General features: G+C 35.9%; 1 protein-coding gene across 6 annotated transcripts; it reads left to right on the forward strand.

The window, feature by feature from the left end:
• On the forward strand, positions 1-27,302 carry Rad21l1 (RAD21 cohesin complex component like 1). Of its 6 annotated transcripts, none has more exons than XM_085697236.2 (14): positions 1-121; positions 3,031-3,206; positions 3,554-3,683; positions 5,310-5,403; positions 7,518-7,624; positions 10,329-10,499; positions 12,233-12,325; positions 13,221-13,328; positions 14,025-14,251; positions 14,611-14,707; positions 15,802-15,926; positions 19,781-19,870; positions 22,549-22,626; positions 25,495-27,302. In XM_085697236.2, the coding sequence occupies exons 2-14, from the start codon at positions 3,063-3,065 to the stop codon at positions 25,681-25,683; spliced, it is 1,653 nt and encodes a 550-aa protein (XP_085553362.2). In that variant the 5' UTR covers positions 1-121; positions 3,031-3,062; the 3' UTR covers positions 25,684-27,302. The 6 variants fall into 6 exon arrangements, with proteins under 6 accessions (XP_085553362.2, XP_085553363.2, XP_048301578.3 ...); XM_085697237.2 differs by lacking the exon at positions 1-121 and adding an exon at positions 169-615; XM_048445621.3 differs by lacking the exon at positions 1-121 and having other exon boundaries at positions 2,684-3,206; positions 25,495-25,703; positions 26,697-27,302.
• The last annotated feature ends 24 nt before the right edge of the window (positions 27,303-27,326 follow it).

The raw sequence follows: 27,326 nt of genomic DNA on the forward strand, positions 1-27,326 counted from the left end.
GCCCCCTCACGTGCTCGTGACCCCTCGTAGCCTTCGCCCGCCCGGCAGCCGCAGGAGACCGGCGCCTGGGATCCTCCGCGTGTCGTGCGGGGCTTCGCCGCCCTGGGACACCGCACTGACAGTAGGGCGGGGCCTGCGATGCGGGGCAGGCTGGGGTCGGTGGGCGGGCTGGGTGATGGCGGGGGTGCGCCAGCCTGGCAATTCAGCGTTCTCTTCGACGCCGAGCCCTGAGGCCCTCCTGAGGAGCAACCTGGTCCTGCCGCTTCACGCGCGCCCGGAGCCTGTGACAGCCGGGACCCCTCAGAGCTCCCAGCGCCCCCGTCTGCGGCTTGGCCCTCAGCCCCTCCAACCCTGATCGCTTCCCTCAATCCCGTGCCCTCTCACTGGGCCTCGCCCTCCCCTTGACCTCGCGCTCTCCCCTACCCCTCAATCCCTTGTCCTCCTCCTGGCCTCAGCCCCTTACCCACCCGGCTTGCTAGCAAGGCCCCTAGACACCTGCCCGGGCCACACCTCCTGGTCTTCCCTTTCCTCTCTTCCCTTCGCAGGGTGGGTTTCCAGGAATCGTCCCCTGCTCCCCCTTCCTGAGTGACGAAGTAATCTGTGAAGAACGAAGGGGTATTGGAGGAGAACGCGCGGGTGGAGTGGGGATACATGCCAGGAAAGCAGGGTCTCCGTAATGTAAAATCCCAGCGTTTGGCTCTTTTTTCTTATTATTTTAATCTATTGCTGGAAAAAAAATACATTTTCATTGTCTCGCGCTTGACAGTATTTTTTATTTTTTTATTATTTTTTATATGTATGTATGTATGTATGTATGTTATGTATATATCAGGTTCGAGACAAAGGTTCTCTGTGTCGCCTTGGCTGTCCTGAAACTTGCTTTGTAAACCAGACTGGGAGCATTTTTGTTTAGAAACAAAACAAAACAAAACAAAACAAAAAAAACCCCTCAGGTTTGGAATTAATTCCAAGACAAAGGCAATAGAGCCATGGCAGGGCAGAAGCCATAACCATATCGAAGTGTCTCCCTAGGGATTGTGTTTGGTTTAGTACATAGTGTAACCTTTAGTTTTATTCTTGCGGTGGAAATGGGCATTGATCAAAGCTGACCTCAGATATTAATTCTGTGGCTGACTTTATGTTCGCCTTCATTTTGGCTCAGTGTTCGCTTTTACCAAAACTTCGGGTAGAAAAAAAAAACTTGTATGGTGGCAGTTTCAGATGACATATGAAAGCAAATGTCTAAGTGATGTGACATCTCTCCTCTTACTGTGAAATAGTATGGTGTCATTAGTAGTGCAGGCGGTAGAAATATTCATTTGTTTCCTGTCTTTTTGTTAAGAAAAAATTGTATTAACCTTATTTCAAAATACTGAAATTCAGTGGGGGTTTCTTTTCTGACTTCTGATTCTTTTTCTGTAGTTTCTTTTTTTTTAATTTTTTATAGCCCTTTGGAATTCTGTTGTTTTACCTTCAACATTAATATATTTAAAACCAGGCATGGGGTACATATGTGCAATTCTAGCGCTTGGAAGAAATAGCAGGAAGTTCAGGAGCTCCAAATCACCTTTGTATATTAGCAAGGCCCTTTTTCAAATGATAATAAAGGTTAATAATATTTAGCATCCTAAAGAGAAAAATGAGGTTACATACCTAGATAAAAATTAGTGATCCAACATCAAATTTTTAATTGTTAGAAATCAGATGACCTGTTTCTTACTTTTGTCCACTACTTTCTTTTCTTTCTTTTCTGCTTTTCCTTTTTCCCTCCAGAAACCTTTATGTACCTGTTTTGATAGATTACTAAGAAGAAAAATTATATTCTATGTAGTATAAAAGAAAAATTGAGATCATTGGTTAGAATACATTTAAACTGGATGTGGTTCACAAGTTTCTAGACAAGTTTTTAGCCTTGGTTTTAATCATATTCTAAATGAGATTTTCTTTTTTTCCTCCTTCCTTTCTTCTTTCTTTCTTTTTTTTTTTGTTGTTGTTTTTGTTTTTTATGACAGGGTTTCTTTATGTAGCCTTGGCTATTCTTGAAACAAATTTGTAAGTCAGGCTGGCCTCAAACTCACAGAGATCTGCCTCTGTCTCCCCGAGTACTGAGATAAAAGGTATGCACCACCATTACCTGGCTTAATGAGAAAATTTTGTTTTGTTTTGTTTTTTGAGACAAGGTTTCTCTGTGGTTTTGGAGCTTGTCCTGGAATTCCCTCTGTAGACCAGGCTTGCCTAGAACTTACAGAAATCTGCTTGTCTCTGCCTCCTGAGTGCTGGGATTAAAGGTGTGTGCCTCCATCACCTGGTTTTTAATTTTTTTAAAAAATAGTGATTGTAACATGAGGGGTCACACACAGAGTCTACATTAGGTTATAAACTGATTGGCCCATTGGGTCAGGCTTCTTATTAGTCCTTGTAACTTATATTAATCCATTATCATTATCTATGTTAGCCATAATGGCTCAGTACCTTTTCCAGCGGGGGCAGCTTACATGTTGCTTCTTCAGTGATCTGCGCAGGAGTGCCTGAGAGAGAGCTTCTGCTTCCAGAATACTCCCAGTCTCTTTGCTCCACCCCTACTTCCTGTCTGGCTTTCCTGCCTATACTGCCTGCCTGGCCAATCAGCGTTTTATTAAAATATGATTGACAGAATACAGATAATTCTCCCGCACCAAGTGATATTTCTTTTTATTACACTTATTTATTTGCTTGATTTATTTTTTTGAATATGAATACTTAGCTTACATGTATGTATGTGTACCATATGTATTCTTGATGCCTACAGAGGTTACCATAAAGGTTAGAAGAAGGCACTGGATTTGAACCTAGATCCTCTACAGGAACAGCCAGTGCTTTTAACCCTCTCTTCATCTTTCTATCCCTTTAATGAGAAAATTAATAACATTGGATTAGGAGATAATTTGAGTATTGTTTTGTAGAATTAATAATAAGTTTTTGCTCACAGTAAAAGAATATCAAAAAAAGCTTTCTCAACAAATTTAAGACATTTGTTTTTGTTCTCTCTAGTTTGTTGAATATAGTTAAGGAATATAGGCAACATGTTCTACACTCATGTGCTTATGAGTAAACGAGGGCCATTGGCCAAAATATGGCTTGCAGCTCACTGGGAGAAGAAACTCACAAAGGCACATGTGTTTGAGTGTAATCTGGAGATAACCATTAAAAAAATTCTCTCCCCCAAGGTATGTAACTGATTAATATGATAATTCGTATTAGCCATGGCTTCTGTAGAAGAATTAAAATACTTTCCAAGACAGTTTTGCTTTTCAGATTATCTCTTTTAATTCGCCCCCAGATTATTGTCTGCACAAAGGCACTCTAATATAGCATTTAAGTGAAGCATGGCTTTGCTCAATAAGCAAAAATTAAAGTCAATCATTCTATATAGTGAGGTTAAAAGGTGGTTTACTTCAGTAAGAATTTAACATTTGCTTTTCAAAGAGAAATTATGATTTCACTAACTTTCAAAGAACAATGTTTACACACCTAATATTTATCATTCTAACATTTTTTAAAAAATTATTCAAAGGTGAAAATTGCACTCCGAACTTCAGGGCACCTTCTTTTGGGAGTTGTTCGAATCTATAATAGGAAGGCAAAATATCTTTTGGCAGATTGCAGTGAAGCATTTCTTAAGATGAAGATGACATTTCGCCCAGGTACACATACAATGTTAATTTGTGTCACTGTTGACTTCTCTTGGTATCTTTGTGTTGGGTACTCTCTTTTTATTAGCAGCATGCTGTATACAATGAGCATAAACTTCATTTTGACTGAATCTTAAGTTTCCATAAAGCTAATTTTCCAAAACTTGTTATGTTTTATGTATTAATATAAGAAATACACTTAAAATCATCATGATTGTGTAAGAAATCAATACACTTATTCTTACTGGGTCATTTAATTTGTCATACCTGTTTTTGCCTTTATGAGAATAAAATTATATATTGACAAAATATAAATACTGATAATTGTTTTTAGAATTCTTGAAACTCCTAAATTATTTGACAATTATGAAGTATTATCAAAATTCCTAGACATTCTGCAATAACATATTTATATATGTTATAAGTACAATTTCTAACATTTTTTAATTTACATAAATTCTGTTCTACTTTTAAGATATACATCATTTTCATTTTCTTTTCTGTTCCCCCCACTTTTTGTTTTTGTTTTTTCAAAACAACAGGGCTTCTCTGTGTAGCTTTGGAGCCTGTCCTGGAACTCACTCTGTAGACCAGGCTGGTCTTGAACTCACAGAGATCCACCTGCCTTGCCTCCTAAGTGCTAGCACTAAAGGCATGCACCACCACCACCCAGCTCCACAGAAACTATCTTTATTATATACATTTTCCTAACTTTTACAGTATCTACGTTAGTGCCTTTCTCATGCCATCCCTTCATCAACATTTGTGGGTTCTGACTGAAATCTCTTTTTTTATCTTTCTCATTTAAAGTAGTTTTAGAGTCTTTGAGTAGATTTATATGCATATCGACTTTGTTTTACTTGCTCATTTATTATTTATGTATCCTACAAATATTTACTGATTCATGTTTTGTGATTAACATGATGTTAAGCTTTAGAAAATACAAGGACAGGCAAGATATATAGTTCATTTTCAGTCTGATGAGGAACTCAGATAATGAAAATGTTTTAAAAACAATATAATAATTACAGATTATGGTCATGCTGAGATTAAAGGCGTGTGTTACTGCACCTATTAATGGTCATGTTACAAAGGAAACTAAACTAAGATCTACAACAGAAAATAACAGAGAAGTTCATTTTATACGTTAATTAGGGAAAACCTTTGTGAGGGGGTAGAAGTTAAACTCACACTTGAAAAATGATACATAAGTACATAAGTACGTAAGTAGTGACTGAAGGAATGGTTGTGCAGGCAAGTGGAACTACAGGTATAATGTCTCGAGGTGAAAAAATGCTTGCCTTTTTCAGGGAACAAAAAGACTAGTATATCTGTGGAGTATAGTGGTGGAGGAGAATTTTATAGATGATGTATGGTAAGAATGTAGGGCTACGGAAGCTCCACTTAGAAATTTGTATTTTATTGTAGTGAGGAAGTTGCTTTATTCATGCTTAGGTCTCTAAGCATGAGAACTATCTGATTTGATTGCTTCTGGAAACTGTTATTCTGTCTACTTCATAAAAAATGTACTGCTGAGGGGCTATAGAGAAGCCCATGAAAGATGATAAAGATTTAATTGAAAGTTTAATGTTTCATAAAGGATCACTGCTTATTGTGTCTCTTTCTCATTATTTTTAGGACTGGTTGACCTCCCAAAAGAGAATTTTGAAGCAGCATACAACACTATCACATTACCAGAAGAATTTCATGATTTTGACATCTATAATATGAAGTAAATCATTTTGTTTTCTTGTTTTCATATTCATATTTAATGGTGGCAACTTCAATTAGATAACAATTGAACAAGTACAGTTGATAAAAGCTTAAATTGTGGTGTAAAATTTGAAAATACAAAAACAAAAATGTCTAATATTTATTGAATGTTAGTATTGACAGTATATTCATCTAATAAATATGTATTAAATAAATGTCTTACCCATGCCAGACATAGTTCTAAGCATTGAAGAGATAGCAATGAATAAAACAGTTTCTAGTCTAATGGATCTTATATTTTAGTTAGTATAGATTGATTATAAATAAAAATGCAATGTGAAGATAAATAGATATTAATACAAGCAATAGGATTATCAGGAAAGAATTTTCTGATCAAGTAAGAACACAAACCTAAAGGAGCTAAGGGGACAAACCTACAGTATCATATAAGAATGTTCCAGTGGAAATACCCAGTAAAGTAAAAAAAAAATCTCTGTGGAAATGGCAAAATAAGGCAGATAAAATACAAGTGGAAAGGCTGTAAGACAGAATGCAGTGGATATGCTCAGGAACAGTAAGAAAGCAAGCGAGATGAAGTAGGATGAAAGGACTGGGTAGTAAAGAAATGAGGTCAGAGAAGGAGCAGAAGATGCAGGTGACAGGATTTGTAGGCTACAGTAGAGCTTTTATTTTGATGGGAGAAAAAAAACACAGTCAAGTTTTGAACAAAGAGTAGAGGAGTGACCAGATCTAACTTGGTCTCAGCATGCTCCCTCTGGCTACTTCACAATTATGGGGAAAGAAAGGAAAAGAAAACCTGAGAGATTATTGTAGTAATCCATATGAAGTAGTATGTAATCAATTCTCAAACTTCACTTTATTAAGATGGTAGCAGTCAAATCAGTGGGTATCTATGAAAGGCAGAGTAAACATGATATATTGATGAATTGGATATGGCCCTAAAGAAGTAAAGAATGATTATTTGATTTGGAGCATATCTTAGTGAGGATTTCTATTACTGTGAAGAGACACCATGACCATGGCATCTTACAAAGGAAAGTATTTAATTGGGGCTGGCTTACAGTTTCAAAGGTTTAGTCCATTATGGCCATGGTGGGAAGCTTGAGCATCTGAGACATCAGATCCCGCCCCCAGTGGCACACTTCTTCAACAAGTTCACACCTGCTCCAACAAGGCCACAACTCCTAATAGTGCCATTCCCTGTGGGCCTATGGGGGCCATTTTTATTTAAACCACCACAGGGCATAAAATGGAGCTACCACTTACTGAAATCAGGATAACTAAAGGATGATAGGTTAAAGAAAGAGAAAAAAGGAAGTAAATTAGGTTTTGGACAACATATAATTTGGGTCTGAATTCATGTGTGTATTTCTCTAAGTACACATGTAGAAACTTAATTCTCGTGGTGGTTGTATAAAAGGTGGGAACCTTTAAATGTGGTGAGGTTTTGAAAGCAGAGAGCGCTCCTTAATGAGGTCTGTGACATTATAAAAGAGCCCAAGAAAGCTTTCTTGTACTTCTAGCATCTGAGGATACAGAGGTGAAGAATAGGCCTATATTAGACACTAAATCCATGGTACCTTGATCTTGACTTCCTAAACTCTAGAACGGTGTTTAATGAATATCTGTTTAAAAACTACCCAGTTCTTGTTAGCATTGACAAAGGAAGACCAAAGTCAAGATACGGTAATTCAGAGGCTTTGCTTCCTGGTCTTCCTACATCCTCACGTGGTATAAGGATCAAGATGGTAGTGTGGGGCCGCACAAGCTCTGCTCGTGAAAACAGAACCCTTATGACCTGGTTACTTCCTAAAGGCCTCATCTTATAATAGCATCAAACTGAGAAGTAGATTTCAGTATTTAGACTTGGAGGGTACACAAGCATTCAAGCCATAGCAAGAATGATCATCTGTTCAAATGCTCGAGTAAATTATCAACTAAAAACCACCACTGGATTGAATAACCTGAAAAGTATTTGTGTATACATGTGTCTAAAAGTTCATGTGCATAAACATACTACTGATAAAGTAAAAATCCTTTTATGATAAGCTGATTTTAATTTTTTCCCAATATTTTGTACAACCATAGTGTTCTACTCATGTTTCTCTATAGTGATATTGATATTTCAGAGCCCCTTGCTCAGAACCAAAGCAAACCAGAGGAAATCACACTTAGAGAAGAATATAGCAATGATCTACTTTTCCAAGCTGAGAGTTTTGGTGAGAATATTTGAGAAATCAAAATTATAAGACAACATCAATTATATTTGCAATTTGTATGAAAATAATCACAATAGAGATCTGTAGAATGGATGTTTTTATGTATAAATATAATCTCCAAATTTTTTCTTCTCTTTTTTCTGGTCTAGATTCTAATAACCTCGATTAGGGCATATTTCTTTATAATTTTTAAAATCAACCATATTTTTAACTTCTATATCAGGTGCTCTCATAGAATAGAACAGTACTAATTGGGAGCATGGGGACCATGGGAGAGGATTGAAGGGGAGGGGAGATGAAGGGAGAGGAGCAGAGAAAAATGTCTAGCTCAATAAAATCAATAAAAAAAATTAGAAAAAGAATAGAACAGTACTAAAATTTAAAGATGTAGGTTCTGGGGCTGATATGGTGACACATGCCTATAATCCTAGCTAGGGCTTTATAGTAAGACTCTGTCTCCCTTTCTTTCCCCCTGCCCCTCAAAAGGAAAGTAGTTTCTGCCCTCAACGGAGAGATATCCAGATTAACAGCTGGTGTAGTTTATATATATTGGGGGGTTATATCTTGTCCAGTGTATAATTATCAGTTATAGTGTACAGCTTGATTATGAAGCATGCAGTGATTTTTGAGATGTTAAAATATATTTGGAAAAGGCATTTGCTTTTTGTTTTTTTTTCAAGACAGGGTTTCTTTGTGTAGCCATGGCTGTCCTAGAACTTACTTTGTAGACCAGGCTGGCCACAAACTCACAGAGATCCACCTGTCTCTGCCTCCCTTACTGGGATTAGAGGCGTGCGTGGCCACACCCAGCTACTGATTGATTTTTTTTAAAGACATCTGAATTATCTCCCATATCTTCTGTCTGCTTTATTAGTTGCAGTATTATACTACCTTCCTGAAAATCTTCCTCCATTTTCTTCCCATATTTTACACATTTCTGCAAGAGTAATTGTCTTTAAGTACATTTTTGTTCACCTATCATTCCTCTACCTAAGCACCTTGGGTTCCTGTGACCGTATCAAACCCCTGATATTCCTCTTCTCAGTGCCTTCTACCAACTCATCATTCTTTATCGGTTTATCAGCCTTACTATAGGCATTTTCCCCTACTAAAGTGTATGCCTCACCATCTAATCAATTCAACTTAGTTGTTCACAGTTCTGTATCTTGCATAATTCAGAAGAGTGGAGAACCAGTCTGTAGTTCTAGGTTTGAATCTGGACTTTTTTCTGTATATTTGCTTTGTATACTCAACAGATGACTTAACTGAGTCTGTAAAGTAGAGATCCTACTAGCAACATCAAAGGTTATTTTGTTTATTCTTGCCTTTTGTCCTCTCCTCCAATATGTGATTTTTCTCCCTCAAACTTTAAGAAATGTTTATATTAATCTATCCTATTCTTGATTACAGTATAAAATTTTAAGGTCATGATTATTTCACTCTGAAATCTCAGGGTAGATAGATAGATAGATAGATAGATAGATAGATAGATAGATAGATAGATTAACAGAAAGACAAACAGACAAATGACAGTTTCTCTACTTAAGCCAGTCTTGTGTGAAACTCAGATTGACTTGTTGTAGCCTCCTGAGTGCTGGAATTGTAAGTGTGCAGAACAATAACCAATTTATTCTCAGACTTTTGAAATGCCCAACACTCAGGATGTAGTGTCTGTTCTAGAGTATTATTCTCTGATTGAGCAAGGCTGCTTTTTCTTTTTGGAAAAAGCTAACCCTGAATGATATAAACATGTTCTTAGTTCTTTCTCAAAAAGTCATTAATACCATTTAGCAAGTTTTTAATCCATTGTGATGTAGGTCTATAGACAAATGTACAATATGGGTGATAACTTCATGACTTTTTTTTACTGTATAATAATTGACATGGGTCATTGGGAGAGAAGACCAACCTCTTATCTTCAGGGTTCAGAATCTTGAACATAATGACTTTAAAATCCAAAGCTGAACAGAACATGCCAGAGCTGACTTTGGATCTTCTGTAACTATCAGTATAACCTAATGACTAAGTGTTCAGTTAATGTTAGCTGGCTATGCTTTTTTTAATGTCCTATCTCCAACTCTTGGTATATTATATAAATATTTACTGAATGATTATTATAAGCCCATTCTTTAATATTTTAACATACCTTTTGGGGGGGTTCTCTCTGTTGCTCTGGCTTTCCTACAACCTGCTCTGTAGACCAGGCTGGCTTCAAACTCCCAAAGATCTGCCTGTCTCTGCCTCCTGAGTGCTAGGGTTAAAGGTCTGTGCCACCACCACTGGGCGTTTTTGTTGTTACTGTTTCAGAGGCAGAGTTTCCAAATTCTTCTTAGGCATAAACTGTTCTATATAAAATGATATGAAATAATACTTGGTCAAATGGAATGTGAACTACATAATGTATAGGGAGTCAGTCTACTCCTACAGCATTTTGACCTTTCAGGACATGACTAAATTATATCATAACTACAAACTCTACTGAGTGCTCTGGCATTTTTTCCTGTTGTATTGGGAGAGTATTAAACTTGAAATCTAGTCTATACTGATTAACTGGGTGTTTTCAATTGGATAATTCAATAATTTTAAAACTTTTATTTTCCGCATAGAATAAGGATAAATTATACTAGATGATGTAAGTTTCCTCTAACTCTAAAAGTTTATGTTTCTATGATTAGCTTGCCACTGACGATATATATTTATATAGGGAATGAACCTGAAATCCTCAGAAGACAGAGCTTATTTGATGTCAGCGTATTAATGAACTCCAGTGGTCTTGTAGTTGAACATAGTTCTGGAAGCCTCATTGAGGAAAAATCTTTGTTCTTTGACAATGGAGATGGATTTGGAGATGAAGGGTCTGCAGGAGAAATGATTGGTATGCTTTCTGGTCATAAAATATCAAATATTTATTTTGATCAAATCACTGTAATATATCTGTTTTGCTACATCAAATTGAATTTTCAAATATATATCTGTACTTATGGGTCAGATTATTTTTCACATATGTTTTCAAAGTCTATAATATTTTAATCTAGGCCTAGTTAATAGGTATCTGTTTAAACACATTTCTATAGAAGCTATTAACACCTATCTGTTTTTATTTGTGTCCTTAAACTTTAGAAAGAAGTGAGGTTAGTATACTCTTCAAAAAATGTAGTAGATTATATGCTGGTAACATTGCCTTCTTTAATACAAATTGTAAAATATTCTTCAAGGTCAGTATAGCATTTTATATTTAAATTACAATGTTAGTATAAAATAAACATTTTGGAGTAACACTGGGAAAACAAAAGTATGTATTTTAAAGATTATTAGTTATATGAAATACATTTACAGATTTTTTTTCAGTTTTCATTAAAAGTCTAGTTATCAGCCAGGCATGGCAGTTCAGAGCTGTAATCTTAGAACTGGGGAAGCTGAGGTAGAAGAATCATGAGTTTAAGGCCAGCCTGGACTATATAAGGAGTCCTAGGCTACTTCACTACCTAATGAACCCCTATCTCAAAAGAGAAAAGGGAGTGGGAAGAGGAGAGCAAAGGGATGTGGGAAAAAAGAAGTGTGGTTTATCCCTTGTATAAACCAGGGCTTTTTAAACCTTTTCTATCCACAACCCACTTTTGCCCAAGAAATTCTTATGTGGTCCTTGGTATACAGGTATGTAAAATATGCATACAAGGGGTTGGAGAGATAGCTCAGCAGTGAAGAGCACTGATCGTTCTTCCAGACAGACTGGGTTTGGTTCCAGCACCCACATTAAGGCTCACAACCATCTGTAGCTCCAGACCCAAGGAATCCAAGACCCTCGTCTGTCTTCTGTGGGTACTGCACACATGTGGCACACAGATATACATACAAGCAAACACCCAGTACACATAAAATTTAAAAGTACATTTTAAAAATTAAGAAATAAATGTCCATACAAACCAAGTGTTTACTAATAATGAATAAAATAAATTTATTCTAACATAATTGTTTGGTATACTATATAATTTTATCATTTATTAAGATAAATATTGGTGAAATTGAGATAATATGCTTACTTTTACATTAAAAAACTAAATCTTTGCTAAGGTTTTGATACTCCAGGGTATAGAGCATTTTCAATGTTTCTCAGAGTTGATCAATATTTCAATTTTAGAATTTGTCATGATGAGAACACTGATTTAAATAATTAGTCATACAATATTAAATGTCTCTATTTGCTATAATTAAGTCATGTTTCTTTTAGAACAGGAAATGCTGTACGTATAGTAAAAACAATGCAATTCATAACACACAGTAATCTTTCATCTGTGCCAAGACATTTTAAGGTCGTGTGTTTGGCATTGTGTGGCACATGATAGCATACACAATGCAAGGTGCACGTTGTTTATTTAGAACCAAGGCTACAGTGAAGTGAAACATGGGTGAGCACTGTCAGAAATAATTTTGATTTTTAATTGGTTTTCCTTCTTGCCAAAATTTTCACAACACCCCAACCGCTTCTAATTGAGTTATGTGACCCTGTAGAGAGTAAAAACAATTTAAGAAGTCAGAGTATAATGTCTTATATAAACTAATGCTAGTAAATGTTTAGCTAATAAGAAGTGTTTATTTATGTTTTTAAAGACAATCTGTTGCAAGATGAGAATACCCTTTTAGAAGACATATATTCAAACAAGGAAACTTCTCTGCCTCCTGAGCTTCCCAGTAGTATAATAGGTATGTTGAAGTCTTTTGCATAGAAAATGTATAGATTCTGATGTTTGGAACTTCTAAGTTTCAGCAACATTGTAATGAAGAATATTGTCCTTCAAATTCTCTTAATCTAACTCTAGAAAATGTAGAACAGGAAGTTAGAGTCTGAAAAAGTAATTAACCAGGATTGGCTTTAGTAGATAATATTTATTCTTCTCAAGAAGTATACTTTCAAATCTTAAAAAAATAATATGTTGTATGGGAAGAAAAATTATCACACTGTATAACTTGACCATCAGTGTACAGTTTGAGAGAAGTTATGAATTTTCAACTGAGTTTATTTTTCTTTAATTGAAATTCTTACCAAAATACCTCAGATGAGTTGATGCCTTAAAGATAGACTTTTTCTTAAGTATTAAAAATGTAATTAAAACATTGTTTTATTTATTATTTCCTTAAGTATTAAAAACAAAATATAAAACATTGTTTTCACAATGTTTGATGTTGCATTTATTTTGTGGCACAATAATCAAAATTAAAAACAAAAAGTTTTGGGCATTCAAAACTTAGCTATGGATCTTTATGGGTCAATTGATGGTTCAACAGAACATAGATACTTTAGTTGTCATAGCACATTTTTATCAGTCACTTTTTGGTTTTGTTTTCACTTCTATGTGACTGTAGCCCAGCCTGAGCTGTCTCATATGTAAATGAGGGTGATGCTATTTGACTCACTCAAAAGTTGAGGGTCCCAGGCCATTTATTCCTGAACTTCTTTGCCTCTGTTAAAGTTCGTTATTCTAGGAATTAATGTACCATCCCAGCTAACAGTATTTCCACAATTATTTTTCTACTTTATTTCTCATATTGTCTTCTAATGTGTAGCATAGTCATATGCTTCTATTTTTGCTTTTATTAGTAGAACCAGGTAATTCAGATGACCAGAGCCTACCTGAAGATGAAAAAGTAGATGAAACATTATCAAATGAAGAAGAAGGGTTTACTCTTGACCCAATTGATGGTTTAGGTAAGAGGTCTCATTTTTTTATTTTTATCTTTGGTACCCTGCTATCTTAATTGCTTTGAGATATAAAAACAATCCATAGAATGTTACAGAAGACTGCCAGCATGATAGTAGCACTGGGCAGTAAATAGGAAAAAAGTATGAACACTGTCAAATATAATTCTTTTATCACATCTTGTCCTGTTAAAATCATATGTTTAGTTTGGAAAACGGAAATTTAAAAACCGAGTTCAATTCAAAACATTTTCAGCTTTACTAAAGAAAAGTTTGACATCTGCCTTCTGCATGGTGTGGAATTAGCTGCCTTCTTAGAATTCATATATGAATTTCAGTGCAGGGAGGTGAAATACGCTGGAGAGATATACATTAATGTTTTGAAACATTATCGTGTTCCACATTTAAAAAGAAAAGAAAAGCTCCAGATTCTTTAACTGCCCACTCCCTGTTTGCTATTTTTCTGCAGTTTCCCATTTAACAAGTGAACAGAGTCCCTCTTAAGCACCTTCAAACAATATTTTGAAAAATGTATCAGCTTTTGACTGCTCAGATACTCTAACTTTGCAAAAACCTCACAAAGCTTTTTTTCCAGAGAACAGAAGGATTTTCTTCCCAGTGCAACTCTGCAGGTTATTTGTGATATTCTTTCCTTAGATATGTAGTAGCCTAGAGTATCATCCATTTATGCCTGTTTCCCTCTAGACATTGCTGAGAGAAGGAAAAACAAAAAGAGGAGGTTGCTCATAGATCCCGTCAAGGAGATAAGTAGCAAGACTATGCATAAGCAGCTGACTTCCTTCGTTGACACTCTCATGGTTCTGGACCTCGCACCCCCCACACAAAGACTGATGATGTGGAAGAAGAGGGGAGGAGTGGATACACTTCTGTCAACCGCCACCCAGGATCTGATTCATGATGAACTGAAAAAGGTAATTGTTTTCATCCTTTTGCGTGGATATGATGTTTGTTTCTAAATAAATATGTTTATATTTACAACATAGCTGGACTTGTGAAGAAAAGAAACCATTATTTTAAAACTTAATTTGTTTAATAATTGTGTATAAATGGTTTTCCCTCCCAAGACAGGATCTCGCTATGTAACTCACTACATAGATCAGCCTGGCCTTGAATTTATAGAGATACACCTGCCTTTTTCTCCAAAGTGTGCACCACTCTGCCCAGATTGAAAAATTGTGTATGAATGGCTTTTACTTTTTAGCATATGTGCTTGTGCTTTATTGAATTGCTTTATTAACATAAAATCAAGAATATAAATGTGTTTTTACAGTTGTTTGCAAAATGCTTCCTGTCCACTGACTTAAAACTTGCAAAATTTGTACAGAAGGAGTCAGAAAGGAAAGAAGTGGGAACCAAAAACATTTTGGGTAAGATTTCCTAATTCTCTTAATGTCAAGGGGAATGTTGTGTAAGCGAAAATTGAATTCTATGTTTCAGAATGAAAACTAGGCTCAAATCTGCATTTTCCAGTATAACCACTATCTATAGAATAGTATTTTAAACTTAAAATATTACCTTAGTATAGCATTTTTCTGCTTTTCACATTAATTTCTGTCCCAAGATGTCACTGAAAAGATAAAATATAAACCAGTCCTTGTGTCACAGACTTGTAATAACCATCCACTCAGGCAGGATTGCAAATTCAAAGCCTGCCTGGGTTACAGAGCAAGTTCAGAGCCAGCTAGGTCAAGTTAGTTAGATGCTATCTCAAGCTAAAACACACTAAAAGGACCAGGTGATGTAGTTCAGTGGGAGAGTACTTGACTAGAATGTGTAAGGCCCTAGGCTACACACATACAAAAGATGGGGTTTGTGTGTGTGTGTGTGTGTGTGTGTGCGCGCGCGCGTGTATGTGTATTCTCTCTCTCTAACCTCCTCCACCCTGAAGGCAATATTCACCAACTCTTAGAAAAATCTTTGTGTCTAACAGAATAATGTTTCATTTTAAAACAACCTAAAACTCAAATAGTGATAAGAACGTACTTAAATATTACAACTGTCCTAAGGCCAATATCACCCTCAGCCTAGAATGAAGTTGACAGATGTTAATAATAGCTAATTATTGCTGTGACAGTTACAAAGTAATGTAACCAACTTCTGTGGTGAATAAGCTTCCTTTTCCAGTGACCATTTCTGAAGACATTAAAATTTGCAAAATAGTACACCACAGTGAACTTAAACTATTCCTGTTGTCCTGCGAGTGAGTGTGTGAAAGTGAGTGAGTGTGTGAGTGAGGATGACCAGAGGATGATGGGAGGAGGACGGGAGTGGAAATGATAAAGAAGCAGAGGAGGGGAAAGGGAAGGTATAAATTATGTGAGACTCAGTAGAGTTGGGAAAGTTGGACACTCCTTACTTAAATTATTAGATACCAAGTTACTGGCCAGAAGTTTTCTTTTTGAATAGCCATATGCCAATTCAAGTTTGAAATGCACTTTGGTAACATTTTCTTTACTTAAAGAGTCCTCAGTGGTAGAAGAGCCAAATTCCCACGGAGAGTTAGATCAACCCCAGGTTTGGAATGATGTGAATGATGGCTCTATGGGAAACTTTCAGCAGGATATCACTATGAATATTAACTCTGAGGTAAGTTAACCAGAGATAATCACTGAAATATTTTTATGCAACTCTAGTGAAGTAATATTGAGAGGCTAATACATATTCTTACAGATGTAGTTCATATTTCATCTCATGTTGTTCAACAGTTTCTCTAAGTGTCATTACTATAAGATAAAACTTAATTTTAATCTGCAAGACAATATTCCTCTGAAGTTTAGTATGTGAATCACAAGATAAGGTAGTTTCATGCTGAAACAGTATTTTGTATGACATAATAAATGAGTGATTGTGCTTGAATCTGGTTGTATATTGTATATATTATATGAGTTGTGGGGTCTCCTACAACTCTAACCAGACATTTGTGTATTGTTTCTCATCATAAATTCACCTATATTTTTCTTCTAAGAACAACATTTTAAATTTCTCAACTATCTTTACCTTCATTTTGAAAGACTTTCTAAAAGTATATGACCAAAACAAAATAATTTTGTCACTCTGAAGGAACAGGAAAACAAAAATTTTCTTTGAGGACAGTTTTGTTTGAAAACATAGGAAAATTTATAGTATTTGGGCATGGAGGTGCTCACCTTTAATCCTAGCACTCAGGAGGCAGAGGCAGATAGATGTCTGACTTTGAGGCTAACCTAGTCTACAGAATTCCAGAACAGCTAGGGCAGAGAAACCCTATTTAAAAAAATAATATAAAATATCTTCTCATTTGTTACTTAAATATTAGGGTCTTATTGATAAAAATAAAAGTAAGTTTCATCATCATTGTTAATTTTTTTCTGATGAAGAAAGGTTTTTCTTAGGAGTGAGGAAACACACATAGGAAGCACAGTGAGAAAGACTCCCTGTAAAGCAGGGAAGGGGGAGCTTGGGAAGCAGAAGCCCTCCTCATTGTGTTTTGAAAACCATTCATTAAATTCACTTAATCCACATCAGAACTGTATTAACTGGGAGGAAAGACAGTTTCAGAATACATTAAAACAGAACATGTTTGACTAAATGCTTGATAATATACTGCACACTGATACATGCTAGCTGACTTTTGGGGGCTTGGACATTTCCTAGAATGCACCTACTGAAATTCTTATTTGGAAAACTTATTTCATTTATGATTTTGGGAAGGAAAATACCAGCACAGTTATCAAGTACTTATTTGCAAAAAAATTGATTTTTCTCCTTGTACTGTACCAGTTCTTTTGACTGTTACTCGTTTATACTATTCTATGCTCTCATCTTCATTTCTGTTCTTACTTTGTTAACAAAATGGTGAAGAAATAGGAAATATAGTAAAGTATAGGAGCATACACAATGAGTTTAAAGGAACAGAAAAATGTTGATTCTGATCAGTCCTTTTAAAATCTCATAAAACAGAATTTTTGTGTACAGTAATTATACATTTGACATTATTTAAAATATGGAATATTCATAGATATTGGAAAAGAAATATGTACTTAAGAATAAAAAGCATTGCCTTCTAGTCACTAAAATATTTAAAGCTGAAGTTAAAAAGTGAGGAAAGTATAATAGAAAATGCTCCTGACTTACTCAAGGTCAGAGATGGCAGCTGGGGATCCGAGCTTAGGATAAGAAGGGACCAACACCTTATAGCAGTGAAGGGAGGAGGAGAAGACGGCAAGTAGAATGCTTCTGGCCTTTTCTATTTTTCCTTCTTCCTTTGTTTTTGCTCCTGGGGGGATACAGATCTTGTTTTTTGGTTGCTTCAGTGATCCTGTCACAGTCCTGGGTAGGGACATGAGTGCCCCAGCCCTCACTGTCACCTCCTCTGCTTGCCTGTGCAGGTTCTTTCCTGCCTCAAGAGCCTGGTGCTGGCCTGAGTAACCACTAAACAAGATACTTCAAAGGAAAGCAGTCTCAGCAGTGCAACAGTAGAGGCTCCAACATGGAGCCTACAGTGGGGAGGAGAGAGGAAAAAGTAGTATGCAGGGTTCATCATTTGTGGTGGTTTGACTAAAAATGGCCCCCATAGGTCCATAGACAGTGACGCTATTAGAGGATGTGGTCTTGTTGGAGTAGGCGTGGCCTTGTTGGAGGAAGTGTGTCACACTCTTCCTGATGCCTGTGGATCAAAATGTAGAACTTTCAGCTCCTTCTCCAGTTCTATGTCTGCCATTCTTCTTGCCATGATGATAATGGACTATGCTTCTGAACTGTAAGCCAGTCCCAATTAACTATTTTCCTTTATAAGAGTTGTTATGGTTATGGTGTCTCTTTGCAACAATAGAAACCCTAACTAAGACAGAAGTTGATGTCAGGAGTTGGGTGTTATTGTAACAGGCCTGGCCATGCTTTCGTTTGAGGGAATATGAACTTTGGTACTTCGGATTAGAAAAGCACTTGAACTCTTAATTGGGGCTTAATGGGCCATCCTAGTAGGAGAATGGAAGGGAGTGGTGCTGAGAGTGATTTGAACTGTGAGGGCCTGGCTCAAGAGGTTTCAGAGGAGAAGAATTTTAGTATGTGGCCTAGAAACTGCTCTTGTAATATTTTGGTGAAAAATTCGCCTACTTTCTGCCCCTTGTCCAAAAAAAGTATGCCTAGGTTAAATTAAAAAGTTTTGGATTAATTGCATTTGCAGAGGAAATCTCAAAACAACCTAATATGGACTCTGTTTGTGGGGTTATTAGTGTTCATTCTTATGTAGATTTGTAATAAAAAAAAGGGAAAGGTGATCAAGGAAAAATATAAAAATGTACCATTTAAGGAGAAAAGGAGTACCAGGAAGTGTAAACAGATTAAAGAAAAGCCTGTGGAATAAAGGGAGTGGTGACCTCAGAGCAAGACCCCACCCAGCTAAGCTTCTAATTTGTGAAAAAGAATTAAAGAAAGTGAAAAGGAGTTAAAGAAAAGCACATGGCCAGGCAGAGTGGTGCCCTCCTTTAATTCTAGCACTCGAGAAGCAAATGCAGGCAGTTCTCTGAATTTGAGTCCAGCCTGGTCTACAGAGAAAATACCAGGCATATGTCAGGAGTGTCCATGCAATGAGGCCTAGAGAAGCCATTGTGTGAAGCTAGGAAGTTAAAGCTTGGATTACCTTGGAGATCCCAAAATGTTGGAGATACCAGAGCTGTAGGATACCTTCCAAGAAAAGCTGCTAACAGGGAGTGGAACCAACCCAAAAGGAAGAAGTGTGTTGCAGTTCACAAAGCTGAAATGAGTTGGAGATCTGAAAAGTATTTTGATATCAGACATGGAGATGCAGAGTTTGGAGTTTTCCCAGCTGTTTTTTAGTCTTTAGTCTTTCCTTACTTTGCTCCCTTTTGGAATTGTAAGGTACATCCTGTGCCATTATATGTTGAAAATACATGCTATGCTTTTTCATTTTGATTTTGCATGGAATTACCATTAAGAGATTGCATGGGTCTCAGAACAGTTTTTAAACAAGTTTGAGACTGTTATAGATTGTGGGAACTTTGAAATTGTACTAAATGCATTTTGCATTATATTATGGAGTGGAATGTGGTGGTTTGAATAAAAATGACCCCCATAGGTCCATAGGGAGTGGCACTATTATGAGACCTTATTGGAGGAGTGTGTCACTCTCTGTTCCTGCTGCCTACAGATCAAGTTGTAGAACTCTCAGCTGCTTCTCCAGCACCATGTCTGCCTACTTGCCACCATGCTTCCTGTCATGATGGTTGGTAATAGACTGTAATCCAGCCCCAATTAAATGTTTTCCTATTTATAAAGGTTGCTGTGGTCATGGTGTCTCTTCACACCAATAGAAACCCTAAGATAATAGGTTAAATTAGTTTGTGAAATTATCATTTATATTAATGAATCGTTTAATAAAATTGAGTTGTTCATATTATAACCACTAGCAGAATTACCTATAACTTCTGAATTTTCTTTAGCAGGATATCTTTGACATGACTTCTTCAGCTGCTGAGGAATTATCTTCAATGAATGCTTCCTTGGCCCAAGAAAATTGTCCAGTTGAATTGGTAAATGTATAGTCTTTGAGAAATTTTCTTCATATTTAATTATTTTTAGATTTAACATAATTTTGGCAATTTCATGAATATACAGAATGTACATGGTAATCATATTTACTCTCCATTATTCTAGCATATCTCCCACCAACTCTGGGATACCTTACTTAAACTCAGTGTATTAAAAAAAAAAAAAGGACATGGAAGTAGGAGGAATGACTAATAGGGAAGAAAGGAATATTCTTAAAAGTTGTCTTCCTAAATGTTATTTAATTTATTTAATTAAAATTTATTTATTTGGTTTGCAGAATTTCCATATTTATTTATAAGTTTATAATTTAAATTTATGATCTCAAGAAATATATTTAGCTGGGCTCGGTGGCCCATACCAGACAGGAGAATCATGAGTTTGAAGCAAGCTTGTACTACATAACCCCAGCTACTATGGCTCACACAATAGCTGAGATATTTGTGAATTATTTGGTGAACTATGAAGAATTCCAATAACCTTTTCTTATACATAAATTATTTTGAGACTCTAAATAAAGGAAAGTGTGCAACTTTTATTCTTATCAAAATTAGGGGCATGTTTTAAATTAATAAGAATCACTGTTTTAAATCATTCTTATCTTTGGAAATTATACTATATTAGGATATAACCTAGGGCATAAGTTTTAGTTTTTAAAAAATAGTGTGAGCATCTCTTCCTCAGTATCATTGATGCAAAACCTGTATCTGTACGAAAGTTTTAAAATCAGAAAATGAAAATGCTTAAAATCAGAAAACGGTGTGCTTAAAAAGCCACATTTTGATAGCAAATGCAGAAATTTTATTCACTGGCTCCCTATGCATTACTACCTGGTTGGTTGGTTGGCTGGTTGGTTGGTTGGTTGGTTGGTTGGTTGGTTGGTTGATTGGTTGGTTTCTTGCTTGCTTGCTTGCTTGCTTGCTTTCTTACTTTCATTTTTCAAGATGGGTTTCTTTATGTAGTCCTGACTGTCCTGGAACTAGCTCTGTGTACCAGACTGGCCTTGAACTCAGAGATCTGCCTCCTGAGTACTAGGATTAAAGATGTGTGCCACCACAGCATAGTTTCCTTTTTTAAAAAAAGATATACACATGCACACAATACAAATAAATCTTTTTATGATTTTAAAATTTTTTATATGTTTGAGTGTTTTATCTGTATGAAAGTACACCATATATGTTCTGGTACCTAGGAAGCCAGAAGAAGGTGCTTGGTCTCTTGAAACTGCAGTTATAGTTAAGGCACCATGTCGGTACTGGGAACCGAAGCCAGGTTTTCTGCAAGAACAGCCAGTACCGTTTCTCCAGCCCCCAAATTACTTTTTTGAATCTTATCCCTGAGTATTGAGGACATTTTTTAACTTAAAGGTATTTTATCAAAAGTTGTTCAGTAAACACTATCAAATCACCTATTAGGTCCTGGTGTTAAATTTTTAGATTTATTATTTTTATTTATGTGCTTATATGTGTGCCTACTTGAATTTATGTGCATTGAAGAGGCCATAAGAGGCCATTGGATCCTCAGGAACTGGAGTTATAATACTTGTCAGTTACTTGATGTGATGCTAGGAACCTAACCCAGGTCCTCTTCAGGGGCAGTAACTACTGTGTGATCTCTATAGCCTCTTAATTTGTTTCAGTGCTTTGTTTGCTGTTGCACACTATGATCAGAACTAGTGTAGAAAAACTAATAAATGGGTCAGAACTGCTACTTCTCACCCATAGTCCTTTGCAGTCTGTTCTGTTTTCCTTGTTGTTATTGTTACTGTTGTTTTTATCAAATAGATCAATACCTTTCCTGAGCTGAGACCCCATTCTCACAGCTCATGAGTTGTTAGTTTGTGAGAGATTTGACTAAATATCAAGCCATCTATAGAAGTGATTCAGCTTTATAATACAAAAGAGAGAGAGAGAGAGAGAGAGAGAGAGAGAGAGAGAGAGAAAACCAATCAGATAACAGTGAGTTAGCCTTATGTAGACAAAGTACTTCCAAATCTGAAAGATCTCTCAAACCATTTTAAAGGGTGCTTATGTCATTAGCTAGTTCATATAAAGGCCTTGCAACAACAGATTTTCTGTAATTTTTCTGTGTACTCCTGTCACTGGAGTTCAGATTGGCCGGACTGAAAATCCTAACCAAAAGCGGGTGACTTTGCTAACTCTACTTTTCAAAGTACACAAGGGCACAAGCTCTGAACTGCATCACCAGTTAAAACTGCAGTCTCCTGCTTTGGATCTCTTTATCAGAAGGCGTGCCTGGAGGCAAGGTACAATCCTGTACAGGTTTTGTTGTGTGACAAAACTTTTGCTGGAGATACACACTACACATGTTTACTTACCCCAGACAGGAAACCCACAATAGACCAATGTATATAGATACAAAGTCCAGCTTGGTGAGCCAGTGAGTTTTATTGGGGTTATTTATAGGAGTATGCATGCCAGGTTACTTAGCTTTCCTGTAGGATGGAATGTTTTAATCTTGAGGACTCTATTACACAATAATTGTCTCATGTTTGTGTCATTCTCTTCTTTATCAAACCAGACGTTTTTGGTGCAGGACTGTGTTACGGTTATGCTTCTGTAGTAGCTAATGCAGTGCTTGGTGAATAGTAAACAGTCAATAGAATTTGCTTAAATGAAACATTTATTAATCATTCAAACAGGAGTCATTAGCCAGCAAACAAAATACTGAGACAGAGAAATGGAATCAACGATTATTTCAGACATTAAATGAATTACGGGTAAGATGGTATTTTTATTTTATTTACTTTGTGTGTGTTTATGCACATATAGTGTATGTGTACATGTATATGCATGTTCTAGTATGGGGATACATGTATATGCTGGTGCTTGTATATTGTAGTCCATAAATGGCTTACTTAGTCTCTCTCCACTATGTTTTCTGAGACAAGGCCTCTCACCCCAGAATTTACTGATTCAAGCCAGTCTAGCTAATGAGCTTCCCTGGATATCCCGTGCCTCTGAGCAGATGTGAACTCCAGTCCTTATAAATCAGAGCAAGCACTTTATCTACTGAACATTTCCCTAGACCTTGATTTTGATACTAAAAAATAAATAATATTTTGATTTGAGCATCCAGATATTTATGAAAACAAGATATTTTTTATATTTTGTTGTTGACAACAAAAGTCCACTGAAGTGAAACGGTTTTGAGTGATGTACCTAAATCACTAGAATATAGAATATAGAAGAGAAAGGTTGATAAGGATGACTGTCAGTTTCTGTTTCAAAGATTATGTAAATAATAAGTTTTCACTGAAGCTTTATAGTGAGATTACAATTATTTTCATGTAAATTTTATGGTTGTGTTATTTGGTTAATTATCTTTTTTTAAGGAAAAGGTTTGTTTTGTCTGCACAAATGTCTGTGCAGCATGTGCATGCAATGCTTGGGAAGGAAGAGATGTTGGATCACCTGAAATTGTAGTTACAGATGGTTATGACTCTTCATGTGGGTTCTGGGAATGAACCTGGTCCTGTGCAAGAATAGCCAGTGCTCTTAACTGAGCTATCTCTCTAGCCCTTTATTTTATCATTTCATTTCCTTAGTGTCTATGTAACTAACTATAATTATTTTTTCAAATTATTCACCAATTGAATAAAGCCTCTTATTGTGTGTCATGGACTCATTAGTTCCCCACTTTCCTCTCAGAGATAACCCTTTTGGCTCTCATTATACCCTTGGTCTAATTCATGATAGTTACTCTTATATCTCCTCCACAGCTTTTGTCTGGGGACATTCCTTTATCATAAACATGGAAAATTCCTTGTCTCCTCTTAGTTTCTTTGTCTGTTTGTGCTTTGATCTTTTAAATCTTTTTGACAGTACCATCTCATAACTTCTCAAATAAGTGGTGTATAGGAGATAGCAACTTTTCAAACAAAGCCTGAAAATCTGTTTATTTTTAATTTGAGTTTGATTAGTGGTCTCTATATAACTTGGAAATATTTTCTCTGATAAAGTTTTGTACATATCTAAGATTCTGTGTGGTTATTGAAACCATGAACTATCTTATTTTAAGATCTTTTGTGGTGATTTTTATTTTCTTTCTGGAAATGTTTAGAACTTTTCTTTGTCACCAATGCTCTGAAATTTCATGATGATGCACTCTGAGGGGTTTTTTGTTTGTTTGTTTCAAGTTTATCATATTGATTTATATTGGGTAGTTTTAATCAGAGATAGCTCAGTGGTTAAGAGCACTTGCTCTTGCAGAGAACCCAGATTTGATTTCCACTATCCACATGGTGGCCTACAACTATCTTAACTCCAGTTTCAGGGGATCTGACACCCTCTTCTGACCTCCATAGGCGCACACGGGTTGCACAACATACATTCAGGCAAAACATCCAAACACAAAATATTTATTAATTAGATTTCTTTATTGTTGCTTGTTGTGCAGGAGAATTATCTGTATTCTGTCAATCATATTTTAATAAAACGCTGATTGGCCAGGCAGGCAGTATAGGCGGGAAAGCCAGACAGGAAGTAGGGGTGGAGCAAAGAGACTGGGAGTATTCTGGAAGCAGAAGCTCTCTCTCAGCCATTCCTGTGCAGACCACTGAAGAGGCAGCATGTAACCTGCCCAGCTGAGAAAGGTATGGAGCCGTGTGCTAACATAGATAAGGATAATGGGTTAACATAACTTATAAGAGTTAACCAGAAGCCTGACCTAATGGGCCAATCAGTTTATAACCTTATGGAGTCCTGTGTGTAATTTCTCTTTGGGATTTGCCGGCTGTTGGGGTACCAGGCGGGACGGAAACCCCAACAAGCTGGCCCTCATGCTACATTGTTGTACAATAAAGTATTTTACCCATTAATTTATAAGTATTTTAGACTGTCAAAGACTAGTATTGACATTCCTAAATGTGCTTTACAATCATCCAAAGATAAGTATAAGATAGGTATAAGACACTGGCCTATAAGATAGGTATAAAACACTGGCAAGTATTTGGTCCAGTATTTCTGGGTAAATAAAAACTATGCTTTTGTAAGAATCTAATTCCAAATCCTAGTATTCATTGAAGGTGCTATGTTCCTCCACAATTTAATACTATATTGTATCTCACTTTTAGTAGATGTGCAGGCACCGTGTGATAACTTCAACCAGGAGATGTTTACATAGCTACATTACTCTGCCACTGAAACCGACAGGCACACTTCCACATTTACTGTGAAGGTTATTTTACAGGCTTCTCTAATTCCTTTAAGGCAAAGACACACAATGGACTGATTATTTTTTATATGTGAAACCTCACAAAGTCCTTTGAGTTTTTTCTGTTTGTAAGATGAAACTAATTGCACTTTCCATAAGAAATATTTATGTTAATATCACTTTTTAAAAACTAACATTTATATAACACATAAATTTGTATAAAACTTAGTAGTTTTGGTCCATTTTCTCAGTAAAACAGGTTTGATCTCAGTTATCTATGTTTTTACACACTTATTAGAGTCATTCTGTTACTCTTTTTAAAGACATCATAGCTTATCAAAAATTGTAGTATTTGTTTATTATGCATCTTCAGACTACTTTACTTCTAAATAATTTTTCCCTTTTCTTTTCTCTTTTCTAATCATTTTCCCAGGAATCCAACAAGATGGGAATGCAAACTTTTAGTCTGATGAAGCTATGCAGAAATTATGACCGGAAGCAAACAGCTGCCAAATTTTATACCTTTCTTATCTTAAAAAAACATCGAATTATTGAACTGAGCCAGAGTGTTCCCTATGCAGATATTGTAGCTACAGTGGGACCAATGTTCCATAAGATGTGAGAGAGATCCAGAGCATGCAGGTGTGTGCCATCACTGGCACTGCTGCATAGACTGTTTAGTTTGCTGGAGAAGCTGTCTGGAAGCAGCAGATGTCTGGCCACTTCACAGACAGGCTGGCCTCCCATTTTCTATCTAGAGACAGAGCAGTTACAGCCAGAATTGGAAACCTATGTGGGGACAGTTAAGTCATTTTTAACTTAACTGATTTGAATGTATGGCATTTATCATTGCCCTCATCTGAGTGTTGCATTTAGATTGTGTTTATGGTACATTATAAAATATAGTGTACTTCCAGGAAACATTCAAGATTGTTTTGTAAAGACTGCTTTACATTGGATTATTAAAGTTTGTAGAGTTAATGAATAGTTAATATTTTCTTACTTGTAGACATTAGTTTATTTGATCTACTTTGTAACATCATTGATAGTACCTAATTCCCTGGATTTTAATCTAATATCTTAGTTAAAGAATTATAAAACTTGTTTTAAATTACCTGAGTTACTTATAATCTGGTTATGGATCATTTAATTTTTTCATTTAATATTTAATAACTTTTATGGTCACCATTAATGTCCTAGCAAAACCAAATCTGCTTATGTTAAAAAAACAAAACAAAAACTGGCAGACACTTGTTAATGTTTTATCTGCACGTTCAATCTTAGTAAAGACAACTGCAAAAGATACTCTTAATTTTTGTGTACGGAGCATTTTAGACAGCAAAATCATTTGTTTTCTTAGTTGATGTTTGAGTCAAAAATTTTCATATGCTCTATGAACTTCAAAATACTCTGTAAAAAGTGGCCTAAGGCACTGTAAATAATGGTACTGGGTTACACTGTAAAACAGTTCCATTCTAAAGAGATTCTTTGAGTGTATTTAAGATACAAATAACAGAGTTGTCTTAAATATTTTTACTTTCAAATTAATACAGAAATTAATTGGCTTGATTTTTGGTGTATAGGCCTATAATTTATATATTTATGTCAGATCACCTCTTTAAAAATCCTTTTCAGGGGACTGGAGAGATGGCTCTGCAGTTAAGAACACTGACTACTCTTCCAGAGGATCCAGGTTCAATTCACAGCACCCACATGGCTGCTCATAACTGTAACTGTCTGTAACTCCAGGGGATCTGACACCTTCACGTCAATGCATATAAAATAAATAAGTTTTAAAAAAATGTTTTTCAGGTTATCTCCCTGTGGTAGTCCCTCTATTCTAATAGCTGTGGCCTTCATTCTCCATGACTACACTTTTGTCTCTTTGGAAATGTTATATAAATGGAATTATGTGGCATGTAACCTTCTGAGAGTGGTTTTTTTCACTCAGTATAGTAGCATCCAAGTGCTTTCGTGTATCCATGTTTTGTTCCTTTTAAAAGTCAAGTAGTATTCTGTTGTCTAGATATATCAGCTCATTTATACTCTTACCCATTAAAAGACAGTTATTTCCAATTTTGATAATTTTAGAGCTATAAGCATATATAGTTTTATACAATTAAAAGTGTTTATTTCTCTGAGTAGCATTTCTAAGTTGTGTAAATGCATATTTAAATTTATAATAAATTATTTGCCAGAAGTTATACCATTTTGCATTTATAATAAAATATGAGAGCTTCAGTTTATTTGTTATTTTTTGTTTGT

The sequence above is a fragment of the Myodes glareolus genome, chromosome 10, assembly GCF_982192425.1.
Source record: "Myodes glareolus chromosome 10, mMyoGla1.1, whole genome shotgun sequence".
Taxonomy (NCBI): Eukaryota; Metazoa; Chordata; class Mammalia; order Rodentia; family Cricetidae; genus Myodes; species Myodes glareolus.

Excerpts from the sequence above, each read along its gene's own strand:
- Rad21l1 (XM_085697236.2), top strand. The coding sequence starts at position 3,063 with ATGTTCTACACTCATGTGCTTATGAGTAAACGAGGGCCATTGGCCAAA. Across the intron at positions 5,404-7,517 it reads TTTGACATCTATAATATGAA|TGATATTGATATTTCAGAGC; the intron begins GTAAATCATTTT and ends GTTTCTCTATAG. Across the intron at positions 7,625-10,328 it reads TTTCCAAGCTGAGAGTTTTG|GGAATGAACCTGAAATCCTC; the intron begins GTGAGAATATTT and ends ATATTTATATAG.